The sequence below is a fragment of the Paramormyrops kingsleyae genome, chromosome 13 (genome assembly GCF_048594095.1).
Source record: "Paramormyrops kingsleyae isolate MSU_618 chromosome 13, PKINGS_0.4, whole genome shotgun sequence".
NCBI lineage: Eukaryota > Metazoa > Chordata > Actinopteri > Osteoglossiformes > Mormyridae > Paramormyrops > Paramormyrops kingsleyae.
The window spans coordinates 12,875,651-12,899,252 of NC_132809.1; the positions used below are offsets into that span (position 1 = coordinate 12,875,651).

Consider the following 23,602-nt stretch of genomic DNA (forward strand, 5'->3'; position numbering starts at 1 on the left):
ATCTAAGTGTAAAGAAAACAAAAACACAACGACAAATTCTACACCTTACTCCCCGCCTATCCAAACAACAGCATACAACATAAGCTCGCAAGACAAAATGGCAGCCCTATGCACCTGACACACACACAGAACATACAGAGATCAAAACGTTAAAGTCTGAGGGGGCCGTGAAGACGTTAACAAAAAACCGGACGAGAGTTCGAAACCATTTTAAGTAAACCCAAGCGAAAGTACAGACAAGGGCAAAGCGAAAATCAGAAATCCAATAAACCAAGCAAATCATACACAGTAATATCCATCAAAGAACAGCAAACCAACAACAATAATCAATAAGTGAGCAGAGCTCCTGAGACGTCTTGGGGTCGGCTTTTCACTTTGGAAGACGGAAGTGACGAAGGCCGCATATAGAGAGTTGTTGGCGGAGTCTGCACGTGGAGGCGGAGAAAACGTCAATTGAAGAGCGAGCTAGAAGACGAGCCTGTGCAAAATCTATAGCTTCAAACAGGAAGCGTAGTGTGACGTCCCTCCAAAAGAAGCTCGATATCATTACAGAGATATGAAAAGGAAAATCACAGAGTTGTTGCAGACCATTTTGGAGTGGCTAAGCCTACGGTAGGCGACATTTGGAAGAGTAAAGAAAAAATCATCTAGCTCACTTGATGCTGGTTATAAACTGGATGACCACTGCAAGAATAAAGCAGGATGATTCACTAGCTCAGGCTGAAATAACATCCTATTATAAGCCTTGCACCTCATAAATATCATGTAGTTTGTATGTGTTCACATGAACATGTACGTTGTACTGTACTGTTCATGTCTTTCTAAGTTATGGGCATCTCTTACTTACGGGTATCTCTTACTTACGGGCATCCCTCAGTCCCATTCTGCCCGGATAAGGGAGGTTTGACTGTATGTGGGTCTCTGTGGCTGTTCAGGCCCATAACCTCCATGATCCTTAACTTGCTGTGTCTCCACTGCCCTTCTGTTGCTTGTGCCCTTTGAGTAGTCCTGCTGGGAATATGCCATAACCATCCTGCCCCCCACCCCTTTAAGTATAGCCACCCCCAAACACCCCTGCCGTCTTCCCTGATCATCTGTTCCTCAGCACATCTGTCTACATCTAAGCCACAACATACAAAGGCTAGTGGATACTGGGAACTGTGAGAACTCCAGGGCTCCCCATACAGGGTCTTCCCAGCTAGGTGAAACGAGGACACAATTACCCGCCTCCCTGACCCGCCTTCAGCGCTCTGTTGTGTTCCAGCAAAGACCCGCATCGTGTCTCGTTACGTCTGGCCACTGTGATAAGTGCTGGTCCGCTGGCTAGGCCCGCTGACTCCCTGTTGTCCGGACACGCTCTGTTGACATTAGCCCTGTTCAAATAATTCATATAATTCTCCTTGTTCTGATAACAGTAAGAGTCACAACTTATGGACTTATGTTCGGAAATATGCACCTTTCCAGAGCGATTTAAAAAATAAAATGTGGATACAAGGAGCAGAACCCCTGCATTCAGTGCATTAAACATACTTATAGCATGATGCCATAACTGCAATCATCAGAAGTGAAGCATACAGTACGAATAAAGTATTCGCTGACATCAGCTACACGCTGCGTGTGTCTCATGTCCTTGCAATAATACAATAATGAAATGGTGTTTCTCACTTTACAGTCGAATGATGCGTAAGGTGTACCAGGGTGATGTAATTACAGTCCAAAAACGGATGACAGCACCACTTATTAAATGAAAAAAATTACCTTTATTTAACTTGGCTGGTTAAATAGGCTAAAATATATTCTAAAATGTTACCTACAAGCATGGCAACATTCTGTTGTACTGGTTTATCCTTAAGTGATTAAAAACGGCATTTAAACGAGGGGCAGTGCCACATGTTTATGAAACTTTGTCCAATAACAAAATTGGATCATAGGTCAAAGGTCAATGGTGGGCCCACATCTTGTGGGGAAATTTAATACTTACGCCATCTGTGTGGCCCCCATTCCTGCATCTGCCCCTCCACATCTCCTGTGTTGTGTACAGAACAGTGTGGTGATGCTGGTTCAGACTAAACAAATAGTAAACACATTTCCAGTTGTACCAGTCGGGACCCTGAACCACAGCTGTGCCAGGTGTATGCTTTTCAAAGCTGTGTCATCATAAAACATCAGCTACGCTCTGGGAGCTGTGAGACTGTTATGCCGGATAAAGGCTACTAGTTTATAGTCAATGGCATAAGAGAAACATAAGGAAAACAAACAAACAAAAAAAAACACCTCAACCCCCTAATTCTGTCTGCCCTCTTCACCTTCCAGAAGGTTCTCTGAGCTGGGGGACGTCAGTATGAAACCTAGTCTGTTTACTCACCAGCACGGTCAGTATTTTTAATCACGCATTATTTTTCCATGTCGTCGTTATCAATGGCCTAGTTCTCTCCGTGCCCCGATACAATCTGTTTATGAGCCGACGTTAGCAGTGGAGTAAATCCCACTGAAGCCGCCCCCCCCCACCCCCCTTGAGGTAGCCTCTGCGTTGGCTTTCTGGTGACCTTGCTAATTATCATATCCAATGACAGCTGGCCCTCATCCGTCAGCTGTCACACACCCCTTAAAAACCACATAATAACAAGGTCTGAACACTGGTTGGATGTAAAACCGAACATCAGCTGAGCAAAACAAGATGAACAGTCAGGGGTTATTCAGTGTCCCTGTCCTCATGTCACCGATGACTCAAACCACACAGGTAAGCCCCTTTAAGGATTCGGCCACAGACGTACAGGCCTTGTCTGAATTAACCGGAGCTGTGACTTTGGCGATAAGGGCGGATGATTGGTTGAGTGACGTCTGGAGTCCCGCCCACTTCACATCACACAGCCATTCACAGAAGTCCCTCAGTTTGGTTTATTAAATCCAAGAAATTTTGAGGGTGGTGTAGAAGAAATGGATTTGCTACACAGGAGATGACCACTGTCCTGCACATACCAGGAGGTCTATGAAGAGTGCTCAGCGATACAGTAGTGTTCTTGTGATAAGACAATGCTATAACTGATGTTTGAGCTTGCCTGCCAAGTGCTCCTCAGCGTTAGCCCATAGCTAACTGCACAGACATTGAACCACGGATATGGAATGTATGGCTCAGAATGGGAATTACTAGATATTGTGGGATTTGAGGGATATGTCTTTTTTCTAGCATAAGTCTCTGCTTGTGGGTTTATGAATCACAGGGGGATGAGCCCTTCATTGCTGGTGATGGGGAACATCCTTAGCATTACTCCGAAACTGTCCACAACCTGGCCAAGAAAACAGAACTTAGAGTGGGAAGCTTTCGCCTGGTTGGTAGCTCGTCTGGCATTCCCGTCATTCCGTGACGTCGACAAGCTGAGAAAATGTTTTCACGGTCCGCAAGATATGCCAGATCCCAGCAGGGAAGGAAAAACAGGGATTTAGCAGATCCTGTCATCTGGGGGTGAATTCTGCCTCAGTTTGCGCTTAGTGGCATTCCATCACATCGGCCTGTTACCGTTTGTCACACCCGTACCCTCAAATCTTATTCACACAGATAAGAGCCGCTGTCATTATGAATACACTGCGCTATTGCTGTTTTTTTCAGCACATTGCGTGCAAGATTAGGAGCGATTGTTACAATCCCAGGATGCTTCGGGTATCCTGCAGCTCGTGGTGCTGAAAAGGAAACGTTTCCTTACTGGCAAATATGTGAAGCTGAGCTGCTGAAATACAGCTTGTATTGATTATTAACATCTAGATTTAGTTCCCAAATTCAGCAGATGTGTGTATAGGGAAATCCAGGTGTTTGTACATTAGAGGAAGTGTTTCTATAAAACTACATTTTTACCTTTTTGAACTGGAAGCACTTCATCATCAGGAAGTTTGTCTTTCAGGTTTTATTCGGAATAGAAATGAAGTTATTTAATGTATCTATCGATCCTTCATTATTGGTGCGGCGTCACGATGCACTCATGACCGGGATGATAGTAAATTGCTAAATAATAAACCTGCTTTTATGATGTCCCCATTTGCAGAATGTACTTACAGACAGCAGCTGGTTGATTCAATTTGGACTCACTTAACCCTTTTAATGAAGTGGAATGACTGCAGCCATTTTCTTGAATTAGTCTGTTTAATTGCCCCCCCCCCCCGTTTTGGCAGAAACCATAAATTCATTTAGCGTGTTTGCCCAATAGACACACTCACAGATTTCAATTCCGTTCAATCAAATTAATTTTTGTATAATGCTTTTCACAATAGAATCATCCCAAGGTGCTTGACCCGGGTATGTAGTGATGTATTAGTATGTGATTTACATAGACTTTACAAGTAAACATAAGAAAAGAGCAAAGATTTTCCCTTGGGGATTTTGGTGATGATGGGGGAGGGGGGGGGGGGGCTGTGTATTGGCAAGCATCTAGGGCTATGGGTGACTGCTGCCAAGGCATTTTCCCATCAGGAGATACGCTGTGGGAGGAGTGGTGAATGGGCTAGTGAGTGGGGGGGGGGGCAGGGTGGTGGGCGGGACAGTGAGAGAGGGAGTGGGCAGGACAGTGGGAGAGGGAGTGGGCGGGACAGTGGTAGAGGGAGTGGGCGGGACAGTGGTAGAGGGAGTGGGCGGGACAGTGGGAGAGGGAGTGGGCAGGACAGTGGGAGAGGGAGTGGGAGGGACAGTGGTAGAGGGAGTGGGCGGGACAGTGGTAGAGGGAGTGGGTGGGACAGTGGGAGAGGGAGTGGGTGGGATAGTGGTAGAGGGAGTGGGCGGGACAGTGGTAGAGGGAGTGGGCGGGACAGTGGGAGAGGGAGTGGGCGGGACAGTGGGAGAGGGAGTGGGCGGGACAGTGGTAGAGGGAGTGGGTGGGATAGTGGTAGAGGGAGTGGGCGGGACAGAGGGAGAGGGAGTGGGCGGGACAGTGGTAGAGGGAGTGGGCGGGACAGTGGGAGAGGGAGTGGGCGGGACAGTGGGAGAGGGAGTGGGCGGGACAGTGGGAGAGGGAGTGGGCGGGGCCGCGACCTGGCAGTGGGCGAAGCTGCTGCACACGGGCACTGTAGCAGCAGTTTCACGAAAAAGTCTGTAGGAGCGACAACAGAAGGCGGCAGTTTCAGTGCAGGCATGACAAGACAGATTTAGCAGACGTGGGTGTGTGTGCTGGGCCAGGAGCTGGGGGTCACAGCACATTTACTGGGGGAGAAAAAGAACCTCTATCCAACTAGCAAGCATCAGGTGAGGAAAGGGATGAAAGACTTGGGAGAGATGCAGCCACCCTCAGCCAGACCGCTGAGATGCAGCTCTGTGCCCCTTGCTTGGTGTTGGTGTGGGGAATGATGTGGTTTAATCCTTGGGGGGGCGGGTGCCTTTTCAGTGGATCCCTGACTGCTCAGCCGATGTGCGCCTCTAAAGAGCGGCCTGCTGTACCAAACGGAGACATATGTTTGCAGTGCGGCCCTTTCAGAGTCACGCTTAAGTACCTTAAGGACATTTTAGCGCTGCTGCCAGATGTTTCATGACAACAAGAAAGTTCTTAAGAATATAAAAGCAATAGTGCAGCTCAGGGGTGTTAAATGCTGCTTTAACTCACTTAAGGGCTGACTTGCTCCTGACCTCCTCGTCTGTCATTTCCGCCTGCGGGCTGTTGCCTGCGGGCTGTTGCTGCCTGTTATTCTCTCTCATTAGCATGGAGGGCTTCTCCAGGGTCTGTGTGTGTGTGTGTGTGTGTGTGTGTGTGTGGGGGGGGGGGGGGGTTCCCAACTCTTTTAACAAGCTCCTTCGGGACTCAGTTTGAACAATCAGACGACGCTTGGCAGAGCTGTCAGTCAGGCGGCGGCGGTTGCTAACGACGCCCCCGCTCTCGTTTCCAGCTGGAGAGGAAGCGTTTAGTGGACAGCCTTGGCGGGGTGGGGGGGGGGGACTGTCTCCCCATTGACCCCTCTGGTCATCCTCACCGGTCTCTGTGAAGCACAAGCTTTCGCTTTCTGGGCAATCAGACAGATGACCTGAATGAGGGGAGATCTGTGAGAGAAGGAGAACAAAGAGGAGAGGGAGACATGGGGGGGGGGAGGTCACTGCCCCCCTACCCATTTCTCTGGTGGGGAGGCCTAATGGAGACAGTAATATGCAGCTGTGTCCTCGCTGCCTGCCTCAGACGTGTAGCGACTAACAGACCTTCATAAAGCACTTTAGGGTTTCCCATGATTACATTGCTGCTCAGATTGGTGATTACAAGATCTTTATAGCAACGGAGGTCACCCACAATAGAGAGGAGATCTAAATACAGGGGGAAGCCCAATGACCCCCCCTGGGCCCCCGGAATTGGGCTGAAAGCTCCTGTTCATCGCCTGACTGGACAGGCACCTTCGCCTCTAAACACTTTTCCTGACATACTCTTTAACTGGAGCACTGAGCACTTAACTGGAGCACTTTGAAGTGAAGTTTCTGCCAAATAAAAATGTCAGAAGCATTGAACAGCAGGGAGTCTCCTAGCGCCACAATCACTTGGGGTGGTTGCCATCAGTCAGCTCCTAACTGCGCCAACATCGTGCACATCTCCATCAGTCTCCATCTCCGTCAGAGCTCCCCCTGCTGGACAGTCATGGGGAACTGCAATTCACCAGAACAGATCAGTGTAGAGTCACAGCATGGTAAAGTGACCTGGAAGACTTAGAGAGCTGCTGAGATTGCATGGATTACGGATCTGCGATAGCTCATAGCCCTAAGTGTGTACACTGCTCCTGTATAAGGAATTAGCATTGTTCACCACACACTACTGACGTGTGTCTCAGGCAGTAGCAACAGGCACAGTGAAAAATATCACCCGGTCCATGTATTGGTTTTTACTGCTGCCCCCATCAAACCATACATAAATGATCAGATCAATCGCCGTCCTCTCAGTCCAGGCATTTCTATGCAGTCTGTCTAGTTAGCCCCTCATGCTTTGCTTGTCCGCTGCAGTCCCGACACCTACCTCTTTGATGTCGCTGCTGAATTCTTTTGAGTAAATATATGTGTTTGTAGGCGGTACATTATGGAATGCCATCGGAGTCAAGACCCTCAAAATTAACGTCACATTTGTACGCCTTAAGTACCCAACACGTGTTTTATACGCAACCACGATGTAGTATTTTGGACAGTCCATTTGTGTGGGTATCCATTTGTGCGGTAGTGATGGGAATTCCGGCTCTCTTTACCGAGCCAGACCATTTGGCTCAGCTCAGCAGTAAGAACCGGCTCTTTTGGCTGCCAGACAGTTCCTCATTTAGTACAATTTCTGGCTTCTATAATTAAGGCTGCCACCTGTCTCTGCTGTATGTAAATGTACAGTATCTAATGACAATTGATCACGCTGCAGAAAATGGCTAAACGTCAAACTTTAGTAACTTGACAGATTAAAAAGAATAAAATTTTTGGTCATTCTTTCCAATCAACCCCATGAGATTTCGATCATGTTGTATGTTATGTGTCAAAGGATGTAGAGCTCAGAGTGAGTGGTATATATTGCCAACAAAATATGCATGGACTGTTTTAAAATAGATGGCATCTTTGCTAGCACATCAAGCTTATCAGGTAAGCATTACGCTACCTCCTCCCAGCTGCTAACACTGCACACCACACATATGAGCTCAAAATCAATCCTAAAGAATCTGTAACCTTTTTGCAGGGCAACTTCATTTATGAGCAGGGAACTTGGGGTCACCCATGAGATTGCCCTTTGGGCAACCTGAAAAATCCTTAAAATCGAGCAATGCGTTGTACCACATGTAGCAATTTTTGTATAAAGATAAATGAACAATGAATTCAGAGGCTATTTAATGTCTGGGCACCCCTAGTACATAGGCTACATGATGTTGGGGGAGCCAAGGTATATGGGCTACATGGTGCTGGGGCAGCCTTGGTATACGGGCTACATGATGCCGGGGCAGCCCTGGTATACGGGCTACATGATGCCGGGGCAGCCCTGGTATACGGGCTACATGATGCCGGGGCAGCCCTGGTATACGGGCTATATAATGCCAAGGTTGGGGAAGAAAGACCAGCCCTCACATGACCGGTCCACTGGGAAAATCCCTGAACTTCCCGATGGCACAGATGTGGGCACTTTTGGCTGTAGCCACAACAGGATACAGTACTAGGCACAGTGGACTATGCCGTGTTCTGTGGTGTTTCGGCTTGGTGTAACCGTGCTCCCACCGGATTAGAACAGCTCAGGGCAGATTAGCTAATCGGGGACATTGTCTGTGTGCCGTGGCTCAAAGTTGGCCTGGGCAGGGTGTTCTTCAGCGCTGGATGACGCTTGTGCTATGGTTACACTGCTCCTAAAGCCCCTGACAGAGCCGTCCTCACAGATTGCCTGTTATGGTTTACATTTGCGTGCCCACTTTCAGGTCATATTCTGTTAAAGGAAAGCTATAAAAATAGTTTCACGTGGCCGATTTACACCCATAAAGTCGCAAAACAACAGCCGCAAAACGACAGTAAGGGAAATGCTCTGCTCTGGCCTTTTTTGGGTCCACCTGCCATGGCATCATGGGCATCTTAGTGACGTTTCTTGTTCAGCCAAGAGGCAGGATAGAGATTACCCCACTGCTGTCTCGTTGCTAATGAAATATAAAATAAAAGAAGATGCTTCCTGGAACAGAGGTATCTAAGCTTGTGAATATGATTTGATGTGAGTCCCATGTTTTATATTTCGCCATTTGTTAAACAGAGATGGAGGAAAGGAAAATCAGTCTCAGAAATGAGAAGGTGCTGACAGAACAAACATGGCCACCACCTTCCCTTCCTCATGGTTCCACTGTCCATTCTCCCTATTTGTAGGAAAGCCGGCAGTTGATTACAGAACATAGTGAAAGGCCTTTTAACTGCATTAGTGTCAAATGGCAGTGGGTGGAGGCAGGTCTATTCCTCCATCACTGATGAATTACTGGCCCTCACTAGTTAAATTCACATTGCTTGCCCACCTTGATTCGGGAGATGGGGGGGAGTTGGGGCACTGTGACCTGTGGTTGCCCCCCCCCCCCCAAATAAAAAACCTCACCAGCTCACTTCTGTGCTGAATGGCTAAAATGCTCCAGGCAAAGGGGAGAACATGCAGGAATAATCAAATTGACTAGCATTTGATAAAGGCTGTGCTCTCCTCAATGTATCACCCAGTAGGGCAGATTATAATCAGTCACCGAACACGGGGCCTCTAAACGGATCTGGATTCGCAAACATATTGAGTTCTCGGTGCAGCTCAATCAGCCAAGCTGACGGGTAATTACTTAGCATGCAAACAAAGGATAAAGTAACAGCTAAATCTTTTTCACAGACACTGTTGTATAATCAACCCCCACTGCAGAATTATGAGATAAATAGTTTATATGCAGGTTCACTGAGTGGTCATCCAAGCCGATGTCTGTGAAATCTGTACGATGCCTGGCCTTCCATTTTTATCCATTTGATGAAGACATAAAATTTGTAAGTAGGCGACAACAATTACTGTGTGATCATTTTAACACTTGAGTGAACCTGAGAATTTGCTGGGACTTTCAGTATCATAGTGGAAAGTTTTGTGAATTTTCTGAAGTTCTTTTATGAGTTGGTCTAGATCTGCAGTTCTCATAAGCATATAAGAACAGGCAAAACGTACATGCATGCAGTAGATAGTCTACACACCCCTATGCAATCAAGGCATTGCGTTTGTTTAATTTCTATTTATTGTCTTAAAAATGAGCTACTTGTATGTTATGAGTTTTCCCTGCTTGAGATAGGATTGTGCCCTGATCAAGATAAGCAGTTTGAAATTGGGTGGATGGAATTAACTGGGTTTCTTGATTTAAATATTGTTGTAGTAAAAAGGGTTGAGAAGATTGTTCTTGATTGCAGCTTTTACGTCAACAAAAGCTGAAATCTCAACTTGGGTTTACAGTCTATTGAGATATCATGTACCTCATATGCTGAAAGTGATCAGTCCTAACAAGATGGATTGGCACCCTGTTCTGAGTTTTTCCCTGTGTTGCGCCTGTAGCATCTGGGATTGGCTCTGTTCCCTTGCAACCCTGCATAGGACAACAGGTATATCAAATGGATGGAAAGCAGGAGTTATAACAAGGCCTGGCTTATTCACTGTGCATCATATTTTTATATGTTCCTTCCACTTAAAATCGACAATCACAATGATTTGTATGTGTGTGGGTTTCTTGCAGTTATTCCAGATGTTTTCACTGATAGGAAGTCATGTTGACTAACTTGACCCAAAACTCACACTTCCCACTGAATCTGCGGGGTCCACTTCATTATACGAGGATGCGGAGTCTGTATCCGGCATTTTCTGCTTCGCTTCTCCATAAACTCCAGTCTAGCACGTGTCAGGATGTGCTTCTTTGAGGGATTAGTGGAAGGAAGGGCTCCAAGGACTTTCACTTTCAGCTGACTCATAATCTGGTGCTCTGACTCCTCCCAAAGTGCACCCCCCCCCCCCCCCACATTCCCATTGAAAGCTGGCAGTCAGACTGGCCGGTGGCTCACTTCCTTGGCACACTGACTCAGACCGGGCTGTGCGAGTCGATGCTGGTGTAACTGGGCGTCCTTGACGGGCCGAGCCATTGAATTTCCCCCCTCCACACTTCCAAATGCCTGCCATCCACCCCAGAGTTCCCGGCGGTCGCGGATAGCCGAAGCGAATGCATCGGAGACACCAAGCTCTTTAAGGGACACTCTCTGGAATTCCTTATGGATATGCTTTAGTCCTCACCCAATCTTCTCCATAATTTCCTGTGTCCCATGGCTGAAGATTAACCCTAGTTCCCCTTAGATCTCATCAATACCGTAAGCAGCATGGATGACATACCCAGGTAAGAAAACACTGCACCCTTTTCTATGTGCAGTTGATTGACCAAACACATGGCCAATTTGAAACTGCCCTCATTCCTGTTGTAGGAGTAGTTGGAATGTTTGATTACGTCGGCTGGTTAAGGCATAGTTTTGAAGCACTTTGCTTCTAACCCAGGTGACACGAGACCAGGTGATTATTATAACAGGATTGTTCTTTCGGAATCATTTTGATGTCTTTTTTTTTCTCTTTGTTTGCAAGTGCGCAAATACTGTTTAGCCTTGCACAAGGTTTTCGAAACATTGTTATATATTCATGGAATGCAAGGCCACAGCTTGAAGATGATATGATTTGTGTTTGTCTAGCAGCATAATGTTATAAACGACTATGCATCTCAGAAGGGGATGAGGGCTGCCGTTGGGCTCCCCAGACCTTGATTGCTGGTGACTTGCCCCGTGCCTCCACCACCATTTGACCTTTAGGGTGTGAGCGTAAGGTCAAAACTGGGAACACAAATAGAAAGTAGATCCTCTCTCAGTGTCACCTTGTCTCCAGAGCCTGAAGTCACACAGTGCTCCACGTCAGCCCAGGATGGGGACATCAGGCCAGCGGACAACCATGATCAGACTGGCTGGGTAACAGACCCGGTTAAGCTTTTGCAGATGGCCTGCTTGCGCCGGTGCCTTTTATTGTCTTTGTAACAGACCACACCGTCTCACAAACAATTTAGTTCAACCTTTAGACAGTCTTGAAGGTTGTAGATAATATATTTTATTGGCTTAATGTACTAAGAACCTGCAGTATGATGTACTAAATGAAGAATTATTCGGTAACAATCCAATTAAGGAATTCAGAGCTTATAAGCATCCCAGGGTTTGACCCCCTTTGATTTTGAACTTCTGAGTCCTTATTTTGGCTTTATTTGTGCTGGAAAGGTCAGCCTTATGAGGATCGCCATCGGAGACGGCAGCTTCTCTGCTTTCCAGGTCTAATTGCCTCACAGTGGTCTCCGGGCTGGTCTTTGTGATGTGGTGTGGGTGTTAGACCATTCTTACAAGAATCTGTATAATTGTGTGTGTCTGTGTGTGTGGGGGGGGGGGGGTTGAGTAACCTGGGTGACCATGAGGCCCCACAACTTACCTCAAAGACCGCTTAATCCCTAACCTAATCATGCCCCTTAATTATATTCCTCTTGACCTTTACTGGAACGTATCCACTGTTGTGCAATTGCTTTGTGGGCTAGCTTGGAGCTGCCCCCCCGTTTGGATGCGATTAATGGATAATTTGGGAGAAGATGGGGTGGGAAAGGGAATCCCAAGAACAGTCAACGCAGGAATTCTGTCTGCGGGAATATGTACAATAACTACTGTCCTCTTAGGTATGAGTAACACTGTCATCATTAAAATTTATCATTAAAGAAATGGAATCTAATAGTAATGTGGAGAAATGCTAAAATATAACAGAACACAAGGATCTGACCTGCAGCTGTGTTCCATGTTTGGAGCTCAGTGTTATATAAAACACATAAGATTACTTTAGACAGGTCTATGTGCCCAAGAGCTAGCAGACTGGCCATGAGCCGGTGAGGTCCATGATGAAGTCCATGAAGCTTCACGTAACATCTGACCTTGCATTGGGTTGGGAGAGGTCATGTAGAACACAACGCCTCATTAACTAATCAATAAATATATGTTTAGTGGACAAAACATTGAAAATTATTGATAGAGAATGTTTCATAGACTACATGAAATATCTACTACTCTGCAGGTGGTAAAAATCTACTGCAAAAATGGGGATGTTCAGCTCACAGCTGGACATGACATTTGTTCAGAATCTGGGGTATAGAGCTAAACTGAAATGATACTTTGACAGTTTTCACACAGATAGCCGTGGTCTCTACTCAAAATGCGCATGTAGTGCATTTGCGTTTGAAATGAAGTAGCCCAGCTTCCGTGTGCAGCTCTGCAGGTTTAAGGGTTTGTGGCTGTGATTGGAAGGTTGCCAGTTCAAATCCCAGGTTGAGCAGAGCGATTACACTCCGCTGACCCTTAACCCCAATTACTCTGGGGATTTGTGACCCTGCTCTCTCTGTTGAATGTTGCTTTGTATATAAGCCCATAATAAAATAAAGATTGTGATTAGGTCTCTCAGTGTGTTGTGAGAAGGTTGTTATGGCCCCTTTTTATTGTATGTCCATTCATCTCTCAGCTGCTTATCCACTGCTGGACTGCAGTGTGCAAACAGCTGTTCTCAAGAAGCACTGAACACACTGCAGCAGACAGCTCAGGTTAAAGGTCATTTAATATTTTTGTTTAATACAAACCCCTAAGTGCCCACAGTTCATGCATATATAAATCAGTATGGAATTTCAATAGCCTAATAATAAAAATCAGGGCCTTAATCAGCGATCATCACCACGGCCAATTCTAACAGACATTATGAACAAAATGAAAATTTTTACACAGACATTTAGAAACGTAGCATGCATAGTTTTTTTTTTACCATGGACACAGACGAGTCTTGCCACAGACACATTTGTCTGTATACAGACAGGTTTACGATCCCTGGGATTAATGCCCGGTGACTTATTAGAGAATTGATCAAAGACTTTAGCAAAGCTCATGTGTTTTAATAATTCATTATAGAATTCCAGCAGAAATACAATTTCCAGCTTCCTGTCCTGTACAGATGTCATTGTCCAATTTTGTTATGGCGCGGCATGACGCAAGCGGGAAAAATGTGTGACGATCTACTTGCAGCTCCAAAACACAGAAGGGTTTTATTTAAGGGAAGTAAAGAACACTGGGAATCACACAAAATAAAGGAAAATAAAGGTCAGAAAACTATAACAGAACAAAAATAAGCTAAAACAAGCTACAAAAAAACCATAAGGGAAACACAACTGTCAGGGCAACACAGAGAGCAGAACCAGGAACAGGATACAAGGACCAAAGCACATGGCAACATTACATCATCACTACAATGGCAGAATAAAGCACAGAGGGAGGGAAGACACTTTAATACAGAGGCATCCAGAGAAAACAAGGAACAGGAGTAACCTAATCAATGAACCAATCAAGGGAGACACAAGAGCAAAGAGACAGCAGTGGACACAATAACCCTAAGAACACACAGAACTTAGAGAATTAATAAGCACTAAAGGCTAAGAATCTACAGCAAGGACTATGGGAAACACCAGCAGGAAATACTACAAATAAGAATATACAGAAATAATCACAATAAACCTGGGGAAACTCTACAATAAGGAAACATAAAAGAAACACTAGAGAACAAAAATACAGGTGAGACTGGCCTCAAACCCATGACACAAGGGAACAGTATCTGAAGCACACTCTCAGCCCACTGACCTATGCAGTGCACTAGGGAAGACTAGGAACTCAGACAGGGAGGGGAAAAGGTGGAATGACCAGCAATGCCTGCTGGCCAGATGTGGAAAGGTCATAGATGGTGAGGTCGGACGGGTGTTGACCCTGACATAATTTATCCTGTCAACTATGATAAATATGACAAACTGCTTGCAGTATACATTCGGAAAATAGAAGTTTCCGAATGTATGTTTGTGTGTACATTTCGTACTTCCTTTCTGCAATTTATCTGCGTGCCACCATGTCAATGAAAAAGATCCACATCTGGTTCCTTAAAACCGATTTTCAAAAGTTGTTCTGTCACTGAAGTCACTGTATAATTAAGCAGCTGAGAGCGATTCTTGAATAGTGTCTGTTAAGGCAGGGTGGCTTTTCTGATGCAGTTTTTTTTATTTTATCGTTTAAAAGTACTAATCTGCTGTAGAAAAGCCCACTGGGACTGCACTGCATTTTAAGAACTTTCTGATCTTCATCTAATATGGGGTGGGCTATTTGCCACCTTTGGTCCTTCTGTTGGGGTATCTGTCATCTTCTGCCGTGGATGAACCAAAGCCAGAGCAACCATGTGGGGCAGAGTCTTGCACGGCTATTTTCTGTCTTCCATCCATGTGGATCTGCCAACATGAACCGTAAAAGCAAATGAAAAAGATGCAGGTCAGTGTGCAGTGACATGTCTGAGCTGCCTTTCCTCTCCCCGCAGTGCCAACGCCATGCCTAAGCAGGTGGAGGTGAGGATGCACGAGAGCCAACTGGAGCCCATCGATGCACCCCCAGCCCCTGTATGTGGGGGACTCTGCCAGAAGCTATGCAAGAACCTGCTGCTCACGTTGACGATTTTGGGTCAGTATCAACCCCTTCACCCACACTCCTGCAATTTATCTACGAAAGAAACATACTTTATCTTAATCCACCAAAGAAGCTGAAACACGTGAACCTGCCATCTTTCCTCCTAAGCACATATTCTGGTCCCTGGCGGTGAAGGGCAAGAGACTGGTATACTCTCCACATGTCCACATACACCATTGGCAAAGTGACACCAGTTAGCAGTGATGGACAAAATGACGCTCCATAAGCCATTTGCTGTAGCTAATAAAAGAAGGGATGCTAATCTGACTGCTACGTCTCTGATGGGTTAATGCTGGGCTGTATGAATGCATCACAGCTGTACAAACGAAACGACTGTGTGATGGTGCAAGTCCTCCCATAGCAAAACACATTCTGTCTGTACATGTGTGTGTCGAGAGGCAGAGCCACGTGAAGTGGAACTCACTGCCATATGCACAGGAAAGCAAATGTCAGTGGATTAGTGCTCATTAAAGGCAAAACTGGATATTCCTTGTATGAGTAAGGATTTAATCTTGACTGGAAGGGTTTGGTGTAAACGAGGTACTGAAGTTATTTCCCTAAAGGACTAAGATTAAATTTAGTGTGTATAGTCTAGATGACCAGGTTCTGCCATTGTCTGCCTTGAGAGTTTTATCTTCTACAAGGTGGCACCATCTTTTGATTCTCTTTGATACAATCTAGAGACAATCTAGCTGCAACCATGTCTGGAAAAAAGCAGTGAAAAACGTTCTTCCACCTTGGACGTGAAATTGCTGTGATATTGTCACTGGAGGAGAAAGAGGACGTTTGTAACAGAAGTTAGCTCTGCGGTTGGACGCCAGAGAAATCTCTCTGTGCAGATGTTCGGGCTGCCTAATTAGAGTGTGGGGTAACACTCAAGCCTTTACTTGTCATTAATTGAGCAACTTGCACAAATGTCCTGGGGCCTGAAGGGCTGCAGATGCTTGTTTCTCCTCGCTTACATGTCCTAACTGCTTGATTTAACTCCTCTGAGAAGTTGTGCTATTTTGTCTGAGATAACAACTGTTCTGTCTAAAAAGTTTGACAACTGACAGCTTTAGTAAGAAACTTCTCGTCAGAAATTGAGCACAGTTCACTTCTCAGAGCTTCTCTGATTTTCTTTTATTTCACATTAAAATAAATTCTGAGAGTGGTTCTTATTTGCTTATTTCTTGGCCTCTCCTTAATCCAGCGAAAGTTCAGAAACTGACACAATAGGTTGAAGGATGCTTGTATTGGCTGTTTCAGGTGTGATCCTGGGCTCTGTGGTGGGGATGCTTCTACGTTATGCCTCCCCTATCCATCCCGATGTCATCATGGTCATCGCCTTCCCCGGGGACATCCTGATGAGGATGTTGAAGATGCTCATCCTGCCTCTCATTATCTCCAGTTTAATAACGGGTGCGGTGAACCAACCATTTCTCAGCTGTAACGCTCAGAGGCAACAATGTATCTGAGCTGTCAGACAAAATTTCATTCATTTCATGCTAATTCTGCTATATCGCTTCGTTTCCAGGGTAGACATGCCTCAAGCCATCACTGATGGTCTGTTATTTTTAGCCGTACTGTAACCTAAAAGTGCAGTGACTGAGAGATACTGCTGATATGTCTCAGAGGACGGGTGGCGCCCCCTGCTGACATGTCCACACTGCCTGTGTCACTCCAGGGTTGGCCGGTTTGGACGCCAAGTCCAGCGGACGCCTGGGTACTAGAGCCATGGTATATTATATGTCCACCACCATCATTGCTGCTGTGCTGGGCGTGATCCTGGTGTTGATCATCCACCCTGGCAACCCGAAGCTGAGGGCCCGTCTGGGTGAGGGAGATAAGAACGATGAGGTCTCCAGCCTGGATGCCTTCTTTGACCTCATCAGGAACCTCTTCCCGGAGAATCTTGTTCAGGCTTGTTTCCAGCAGGTATCCTTTTTTATCTGAAAGCGCTGAAGTATAACTCAATGATATAAGATTTGGAAGATGGAAATAAAAACTGGAATGGAAAGAAAAAACAATCTACCTTTACCTCCACAGATCCAAACTGTCACCAAGAAGGTGGAGCATGTTCCTGACTACACAGAGGAAGTGAACTCCACCATGGATGAGTTTCTGCTTAATGGCACCAGGCCACCACCGGAGCCTGTCTTTGTCACCAAAAAATCCCTCCAGTTCAAGAGTGGAATGAATGTATTAGGTGAGAAATCTGTCTCAGCTTGAGTACACACACAGCCTAGCTAGCAAGCTAACTAGTCCACTAAAAAAACATCGCTGAACTTGATATTTAAACAAATGATCAAACTGAAAATTCACCCGCAACCACTATTTACAATATTTTTTAAAAATGTCAGTGGCTAAAGACACAAAAAGATAAACTGTCCCTCTGGGTTTCAGCAAAATGTGTCTGTGCTCCTGTGCGCGACGGAATGGATGAATGCTGCAAGCCAACACTGCCGACACTAAGTGAAAGTCATGAGCATTAATGTTATTGGTAGTTAATCCTGTCTTGTGCAGAGAAGCCTGGCTTCTGGGTGGGTTTAAAATATCTGACAGCAAGTCTATCTATCCAGTCAACGTTAGCTAAGCAAAAACTATTTATGAAGCTCTCAAAGACTCCCAGTGAAGCATGGTGACCGGACAGGCTCCGAAAACACGTAATTGGAGCGTGTTCATCAATAAGCTTTCATCTATTCTCCTTTTAGAGAAAGCATACAAGAATCTTCCATATACTTCCAGTGAAGCACGGCGTCAATGGGCTGTGTTTGTCCTGGTTTCAATGGGAAAATTAACGTATATGATCAGTGCTGTGGTTCAGTTAGTAAGAGATTACACCTTTAATCTCAAATAAAAATAATTTACATTGATCCACTGCATTATTCAAATGTCTTAGAACAATCGCTTGTGATACACTGTATACGACATATGATACTAAGGTGCTGACTATATCTGACATAAGGTGTTGTTTTTACTGCTGTTCTAAGCATGATTGATGGCATAGTTAAGCCATTTTAATCTTAACTTCACCGCGGGTGGATTCCAGGGCTCATCGGCTTCTTCATCGCCTTCGGCATCTGCATGGGGAAGATGGGGGAGAAGGCCAAGCTCATGCTGGACTTCTTCAACATCCTCAACGAGATCGTCATGCGGCTGGTCATAATGATCATGTGGTCAGTTTCTCCTCAGCCATTATGGCGGGGCATGGGGGGGGGGGGGGGTGACCATCCACTGGGTGTCTTGGTTACAAAAGAGGTCATTTATTGCAACAGAACTAGACCAATAGGAAACAAAAGGGACTACAAGGGATGAAAACGAAGGCAGGTAGGTGAAACGAGGATTAACAAGGGCTGGGAAAACGTGCAAGGAGAGACAGGGATAACCAAGAAAACATGAGACAAGGACCAATACTGGATTACGTGAACACAAGATAATTCAGGGGAGAACAAAACTCACTGGGCAGCCTTGAACCCACTATGGTTGGGATGCATAGTTCGCAGCCACATGCTCAGACCTTTCAGCTGTACGGCGGCCCAGGGAACTGGGAAAAAGGCATAATAACTAAGAAAGTACTAAAGCAAGGGAATCACCTGGGAAACGGGATGGCCAGTGACACCTGCTGGCCAAACAGGGAAATGGAAGAGAGAACAGGACAAGGCGGAGCTGATCCTGACACGCAGCATGTTTCCATTTTCCCCATGCACTCTGATAGACCTCACTCTACAATGGCAGCCTTGTGCTGGCTCTTATAAACGGTTATCTTATGGTTAGTGTGACGGAGTGTGTGGACCTACTGCTGGCTCTCTCTACTTGCTGAGAGCAACTGCTTAAAAACTGTGAGTTAAAGCCTTCCGGTACTGTGAGTTAAACACTTCCGGTACTGTGAGTTAAACCCTTCCTGTACTGGTATTGGAGAGCTGCAATATTTGATACATGCTTAAATACATCAAGAATTATATGAATAGATTACTTAGGTCCTAAAGCAAGATGGTAATCACCCGCTAGTTTGGAAAGTGTAGGAAGGTCCCAGTGAATTGAGCTTTCTTCCTTCCCTTCTGTCTTGCTAAGGTATTCTCCTCTGGGTATCGCCTGTCTGATCTGTGGGAAGATCATCTCCATCAAGGACCTGGAGGTGGTGGCCCAGCAGCTGGGGATGTACATGGTGACGGTGGTGGTGGGTCTCATTATCCACGGTGCGATCTTCCTGCCGCTCATCTACTTCGCTATCGTCAGGAAAAACCCCTACTCCTTCTTCATGGGCATTTTCCAGGCGTGGATTACAGCCCTGGGGACAGCCTCCAGGTATGGGTGCCTGAAACCTCCAAATTTGGTACATAATGTATAGATGCAGGTCTTGATCTATATGGAGTCAGTTTACACAGGAAATATTGGCTCATTCTCTGCAAGCAGAAGCGCAAGAATTTTATCAGCTACCTTAGTGTCTGTTTTGTTCGACGCTCTGTCCCATGTCCCTATGTCACCCCCCTCCCCGCCCCCCAGCGCTGGCACGCTGCCCGTCACATTCCGCTGCCTGGAGGAGAACCTAGGGATCGACAAGCGCGTCACTCGCTTCGTGCTCCCCGTCGGCGCCACAATCAACATGGACGGCACGGCGCTCTACGAGGCCGTGGCGGCCATCTTCATCGCACAGATGAACGGGATTCACCTTGACGCGGGACAGATCGTCACCGTGAGGTGGGGCTCCCCGTCCTCATTCGCCGGCACCTGTGTCGGTCCGTCGGGGATCATTTTTGGGCCCAGTCAGGCGACTTTACCAGGGAAAGTTCATTGTGGATGACATGCCTGCTTCTTATCCCTCTCTATAGTCTAACAGCTACTTTGGCCAGTGTGGGGGCAGCCAGTATTCCCAGTGCCGGCCTAGTGACCATGCTGCTTATCCTTACCGCGGTGGGACTGCCCACTCAGGACATCAGCCTGCTGGTGGCTGTGGACTGGCTATTGTGAGTAAACTCCTCGTGTGTTGCCAAGTGCTGCACACGCAGACAGGTATAACCTCAAATCCTCCATACCTAACCGGAGATGCCCCAAGCAGCATGATAACATTACTACACTATTAGGACAAAATTGTGGAATCACCTAGCATTTTTGGCATTGCGCTTTTGAAATTACTACATGAATACTGGCGGTAATGTTTATAAATAATCAAAGAATATTGCAGATTTCATACATTGGACGATTAAATAAGTAACTGGAGCAACAGTTGGATAAGATTCTGCAGTCTCTAAAAACTGGAAGTATTTCCACAATTTTGGCCATAAGAACATAAGAAATTTACAAACGAGAGTTGGCCATTTGGTCCATCAAGCTCGTTTGGGGAGAACTTAACTAGTGTAATATGTAGTGTTTAGCTTAACACTGTGCATGTAAGAGATGAAACTCCACTCCCCCCACCCTATCCGTCTCTCGCCCACCAGGGACCGCTTCCGGACCTCGGTCAATGTGGTGGGCGATTCCTTCGGCGCCGGCATCGTTTACCACCTATCCAAGCAGGAGCTGGACAGCCTGGACGCTCTGCAGGGCAAGTCGGAGGACATGGAGATGACCAAGACGCAGTCCTACTACGAAGACCTGAAGAACCACCACGAGAACAACACCAACCAGTGCGTGTATGCGGCTGACGTCTCCGCCCCGGAGGACGAGTGCAAGGTACCCCTCACCCTCATGGACGCATGAAGCAGCGTCTGCCTCATTCTCTCACATCTGCAGCTGCTTATATTATTTAATACTGCATCTTTCCATGCACTGATTACGCTTATGATCATTTGGAATAGCAGTTTTTATGTCTTTCATGTATTATATACCCATTTACTTGTTGCAGTGGGCTAGCCCTGTTCATTTTATTGTACGTAGAGAGGAGTATGTTTAGGAGAGCTGTTGAGCTTTTACTGTGGGTATTTCACAGGCCCTAGATACACTAAATAGGGCTTTAGTGCAGGGTTCTTCAACTCTGGACCTCGATTCCAAATCCAGGCCTTGTTTTCAGTTCTCCCAGGTAGTTGTTTAATAGTTACTGATTCTGATTGGTCAGAGGCTTCACACCTGACTGACAGGTAAAGGAAGGCTGGAAAACCAGCAGTGCTCGGACCTCGAGGACCGTGAGTTGAATAACCCTGCTTTAGTGCATTTAAGCTGCGTTTGTAAACTTTACTTTCACAACACAGCATTTCAGGATTTGTGGTCGCCCATAAACAGTCATGGCTGCTAATTGAGATGGAGATGAGGGGAACGGCAGTGCTCCCCTATCATTTAATGAATGTTTGTTGAGGTTCCCCGAGGTGGTCTGTCCTTATACATATAAAAGAGAATGGAGACTGCTGTAACCTTCATGTAGATCTGCGTGTTAATCTGCCGCATGGTTCCCATTAAGCGTTTCTGAAGACTCCCAGGACTGACTGAGCCTGGTTTCTTAAAAAAATTTAAAAAAAAGTATGTCGATTTGGAGCTCCTACTAAATAGATGTAAAGGCGCTCTGTGGTGCAGGTAGGGTGACCTCATATTGTTGGGGGGTTTATATGAATGTTCAAGTCTAAAGTTTAGTCAATTGAAGTCGGGATTATATCCCATGTGTTGCTCTCGTTGCTATGTGAGATAAGGCTGTTGTTTTGGGGAGAACCATTATGGAAGGAGCACACTCCCCCCCCCTTTATCCTAAATATAAGGGTTATACGCTTCCATTTACAGGGGACATTTCCCGCTAATATTTGCTGCCACTGAGTATCTAGTTATGAAATTAGATATTAGGCCGGTGTTTCTCAATCCGGTCCTCGGGGACCTGCAGACAGTCCCACATTTTTGCTCCCTACCAGGAGCTGGGAAGAAGCAAAAATGTGGACCGTCTGACAGGGAGCTTGGAGGGAGAAAAACTGTGGACTGACTGTGGGTGCCTGAGGACCGGATTGGGAAACACTACATTAGAGAGATACTGTGCATAAGCATCATATACAACATAATCCCACTGGTCTAATGAAAAATTACTACTTGCCAAGGCTCTGTTGAGAATTCCCATTTCGCAGAGCCGCCTTAACAGAAGGTTTGGGCTACATAGTTAACGCTCAATACTCAACATTAAAAGCTGGCTCCTTCTTCCACATGCGGTCATTTCTGACTGATAATCGGTAAGGTGTCGCAATTAGACGATATAGTGCCGTGTGTAAATGCCCCCAGGGTGGGAATGTGGGATGGGGGAGGGGCGGATCAGTGGCCTGGGGCAGGAATAAGGGGAGCGTGCTTTATCTTGTGTGACCATCAGGACGGATTTGGATTGTAGGGCTGTCACTGAGAAAGGCTGTTGGTGACACGATCGTTAGAGTTGCCTGGCAACACCTCTGGCTTCTCTGCTCATTTAAGACACTGGATGGGGACGTAAAAGCTGCTATTCCATGAATCTCTCCTGCACGATTTCACTCAGTGTATCAAAAGTTAACATGTACATATTTGTTCTGACTTTATTTTTTCTACATTGCGCTTCTTTGCATGCTGTAAATGTGTCTGTTTTTCACCGTCTAAGAGAGAGAGCTGAGAGCTGAGTGTTATCGCCTGTAATGCACGTCACCCTCGCAGCTGTTTGGTTCTGTGTTTTGCTCCTTGCCCGTCCATGAGACCGTGTTTCTTAGTGAGCTTGCTGAGATGTAGCTTGATGGTCAGTCGGGGCTCATTACTCACGTAGCACTGCGCCGCTAAACTCCGCCCCTTTGCCATAGCCGTAATACCTGTCTTTCCCCGGTGCAGAGAAACCACACCGCACCAGGCCTGTGACCCAGCTAGGCCTGCTTTCTGATTGATATGCCTCATGATTTATGATGTTTGGCCGTCGCTGTCGCTTTAATGAGATAAAGACTGCCTCTGACTGAGGCATCCGAATGAACGAGGCCTCAGAGGTTGATAGGTGCGGCTTCTCTGCCCAACATCGATGACTGACTGGTGGGTGACGTGACTGTTAGCCGCTTGGCCGTGCCCTCAGATGTTCCTGATAATTGCTTGCAGGTGACTCTGGCTACCAACGGCTCCACGGCAGAGTACACGCTTGTCGAGGAGGAGCCATGGAAACTCGAATAAGGATGAACACACATCCCCGGCTCTGCCTTACGCCACGTTCCACAAGCTTTCCTGTTGACAAAAAAAAAAAAGTAATACTCATGTAAACAGAACCGTTTTTGTTGAAGCTCAAATACTTTAAAACCTCTTTCGACCAACCAGTTCTGATGGACAGAAGTGACAAAACACTCAGATGAGAAACAAGCGAGCTATCTTTCCATCTTCACGAGTCCCACGTCCCCAGGGATCAGCTGCACAAGGCACACCCCAGGGGGGTGGGAAGGGACGACTGAATTTTACCACAGAGCATGCAGGCTCACACCTTGGGTGAGAGATCCATCTGATGAAAAAGGTGGGGGGGGGGGGGGGGTTGATGTAACTGCACAGTAGTCACGACACAAGCGTTAGTGGCATTATTTCTGTGTGTAGCTAAGCAGTCGGGGGGGAGGGGGGGGACACTTTAAGGCAGAGACTCGGAAGCAGCTTGTTGTAGCATCTGTCTTTTCACCGTGAACCACG

General features: G+C 46.3%; 1 protein-coding gene across 1 annotated transcript; it reads left to right on the forward strand.

Moving 5' to 3' along the window:
• The first annotated feature begins 10,523 nt into the window (after window positions 1-10,523).
• On the forward strand, window positions 10,524-23,430 carry slc1a2b (solute carrier family 1 member 2b). Its single transcript, XM_023842027.2, has 11 exons — window positions 10,524-10,833; window positions 14,898-15,037; window positions 16,292-16,444; window positions 16,710-16,960; window positions 17,072-17,231; window positions 18,075-18,201; window positions 19,097-19,330; window positions 19,529-19,723; window positions 19,855-19,989; window positions 20,464-20,695; window positions 23,033-23,430. The coding sequence occupies exons 1-11, from the start codon at window positions 10,817-10,819 to the stop codon at window positions 23,102-23,104; spliced, it is 1,716 nt and encodes a 571-aa protein (XP_023697795.1). The 5' UTR covers window positions 10,524-10,816; the 3' UTR covers window positions 23,105-23,430.
• The last annotated feature ends 172 nt before the right edge of the window (window positions 23,431-23,602 follow it).

What these genes read in the sequence shown, in the direction of transcription:
- slc1a2b (XM_023842027.2), top strand. An exon ending in TATCTCCAGTTTAATAACGG is followed by an intron (nt 16,445 to 16,709) that starts GTGCGGTGAACC and finishes GTGTCACTCCAG; the next exon opens with GGTTGGCCGGTTTGGACGCC. An exon ending in GTGGCTGTGGACTGGCTATT is followed by an intron (nt 19,990 to 20,463) that starts GTGAGTAAACTC and finishes CTCGCCCACCAG; the next exon opens with GGACCGCTTCCGGACCTCGG.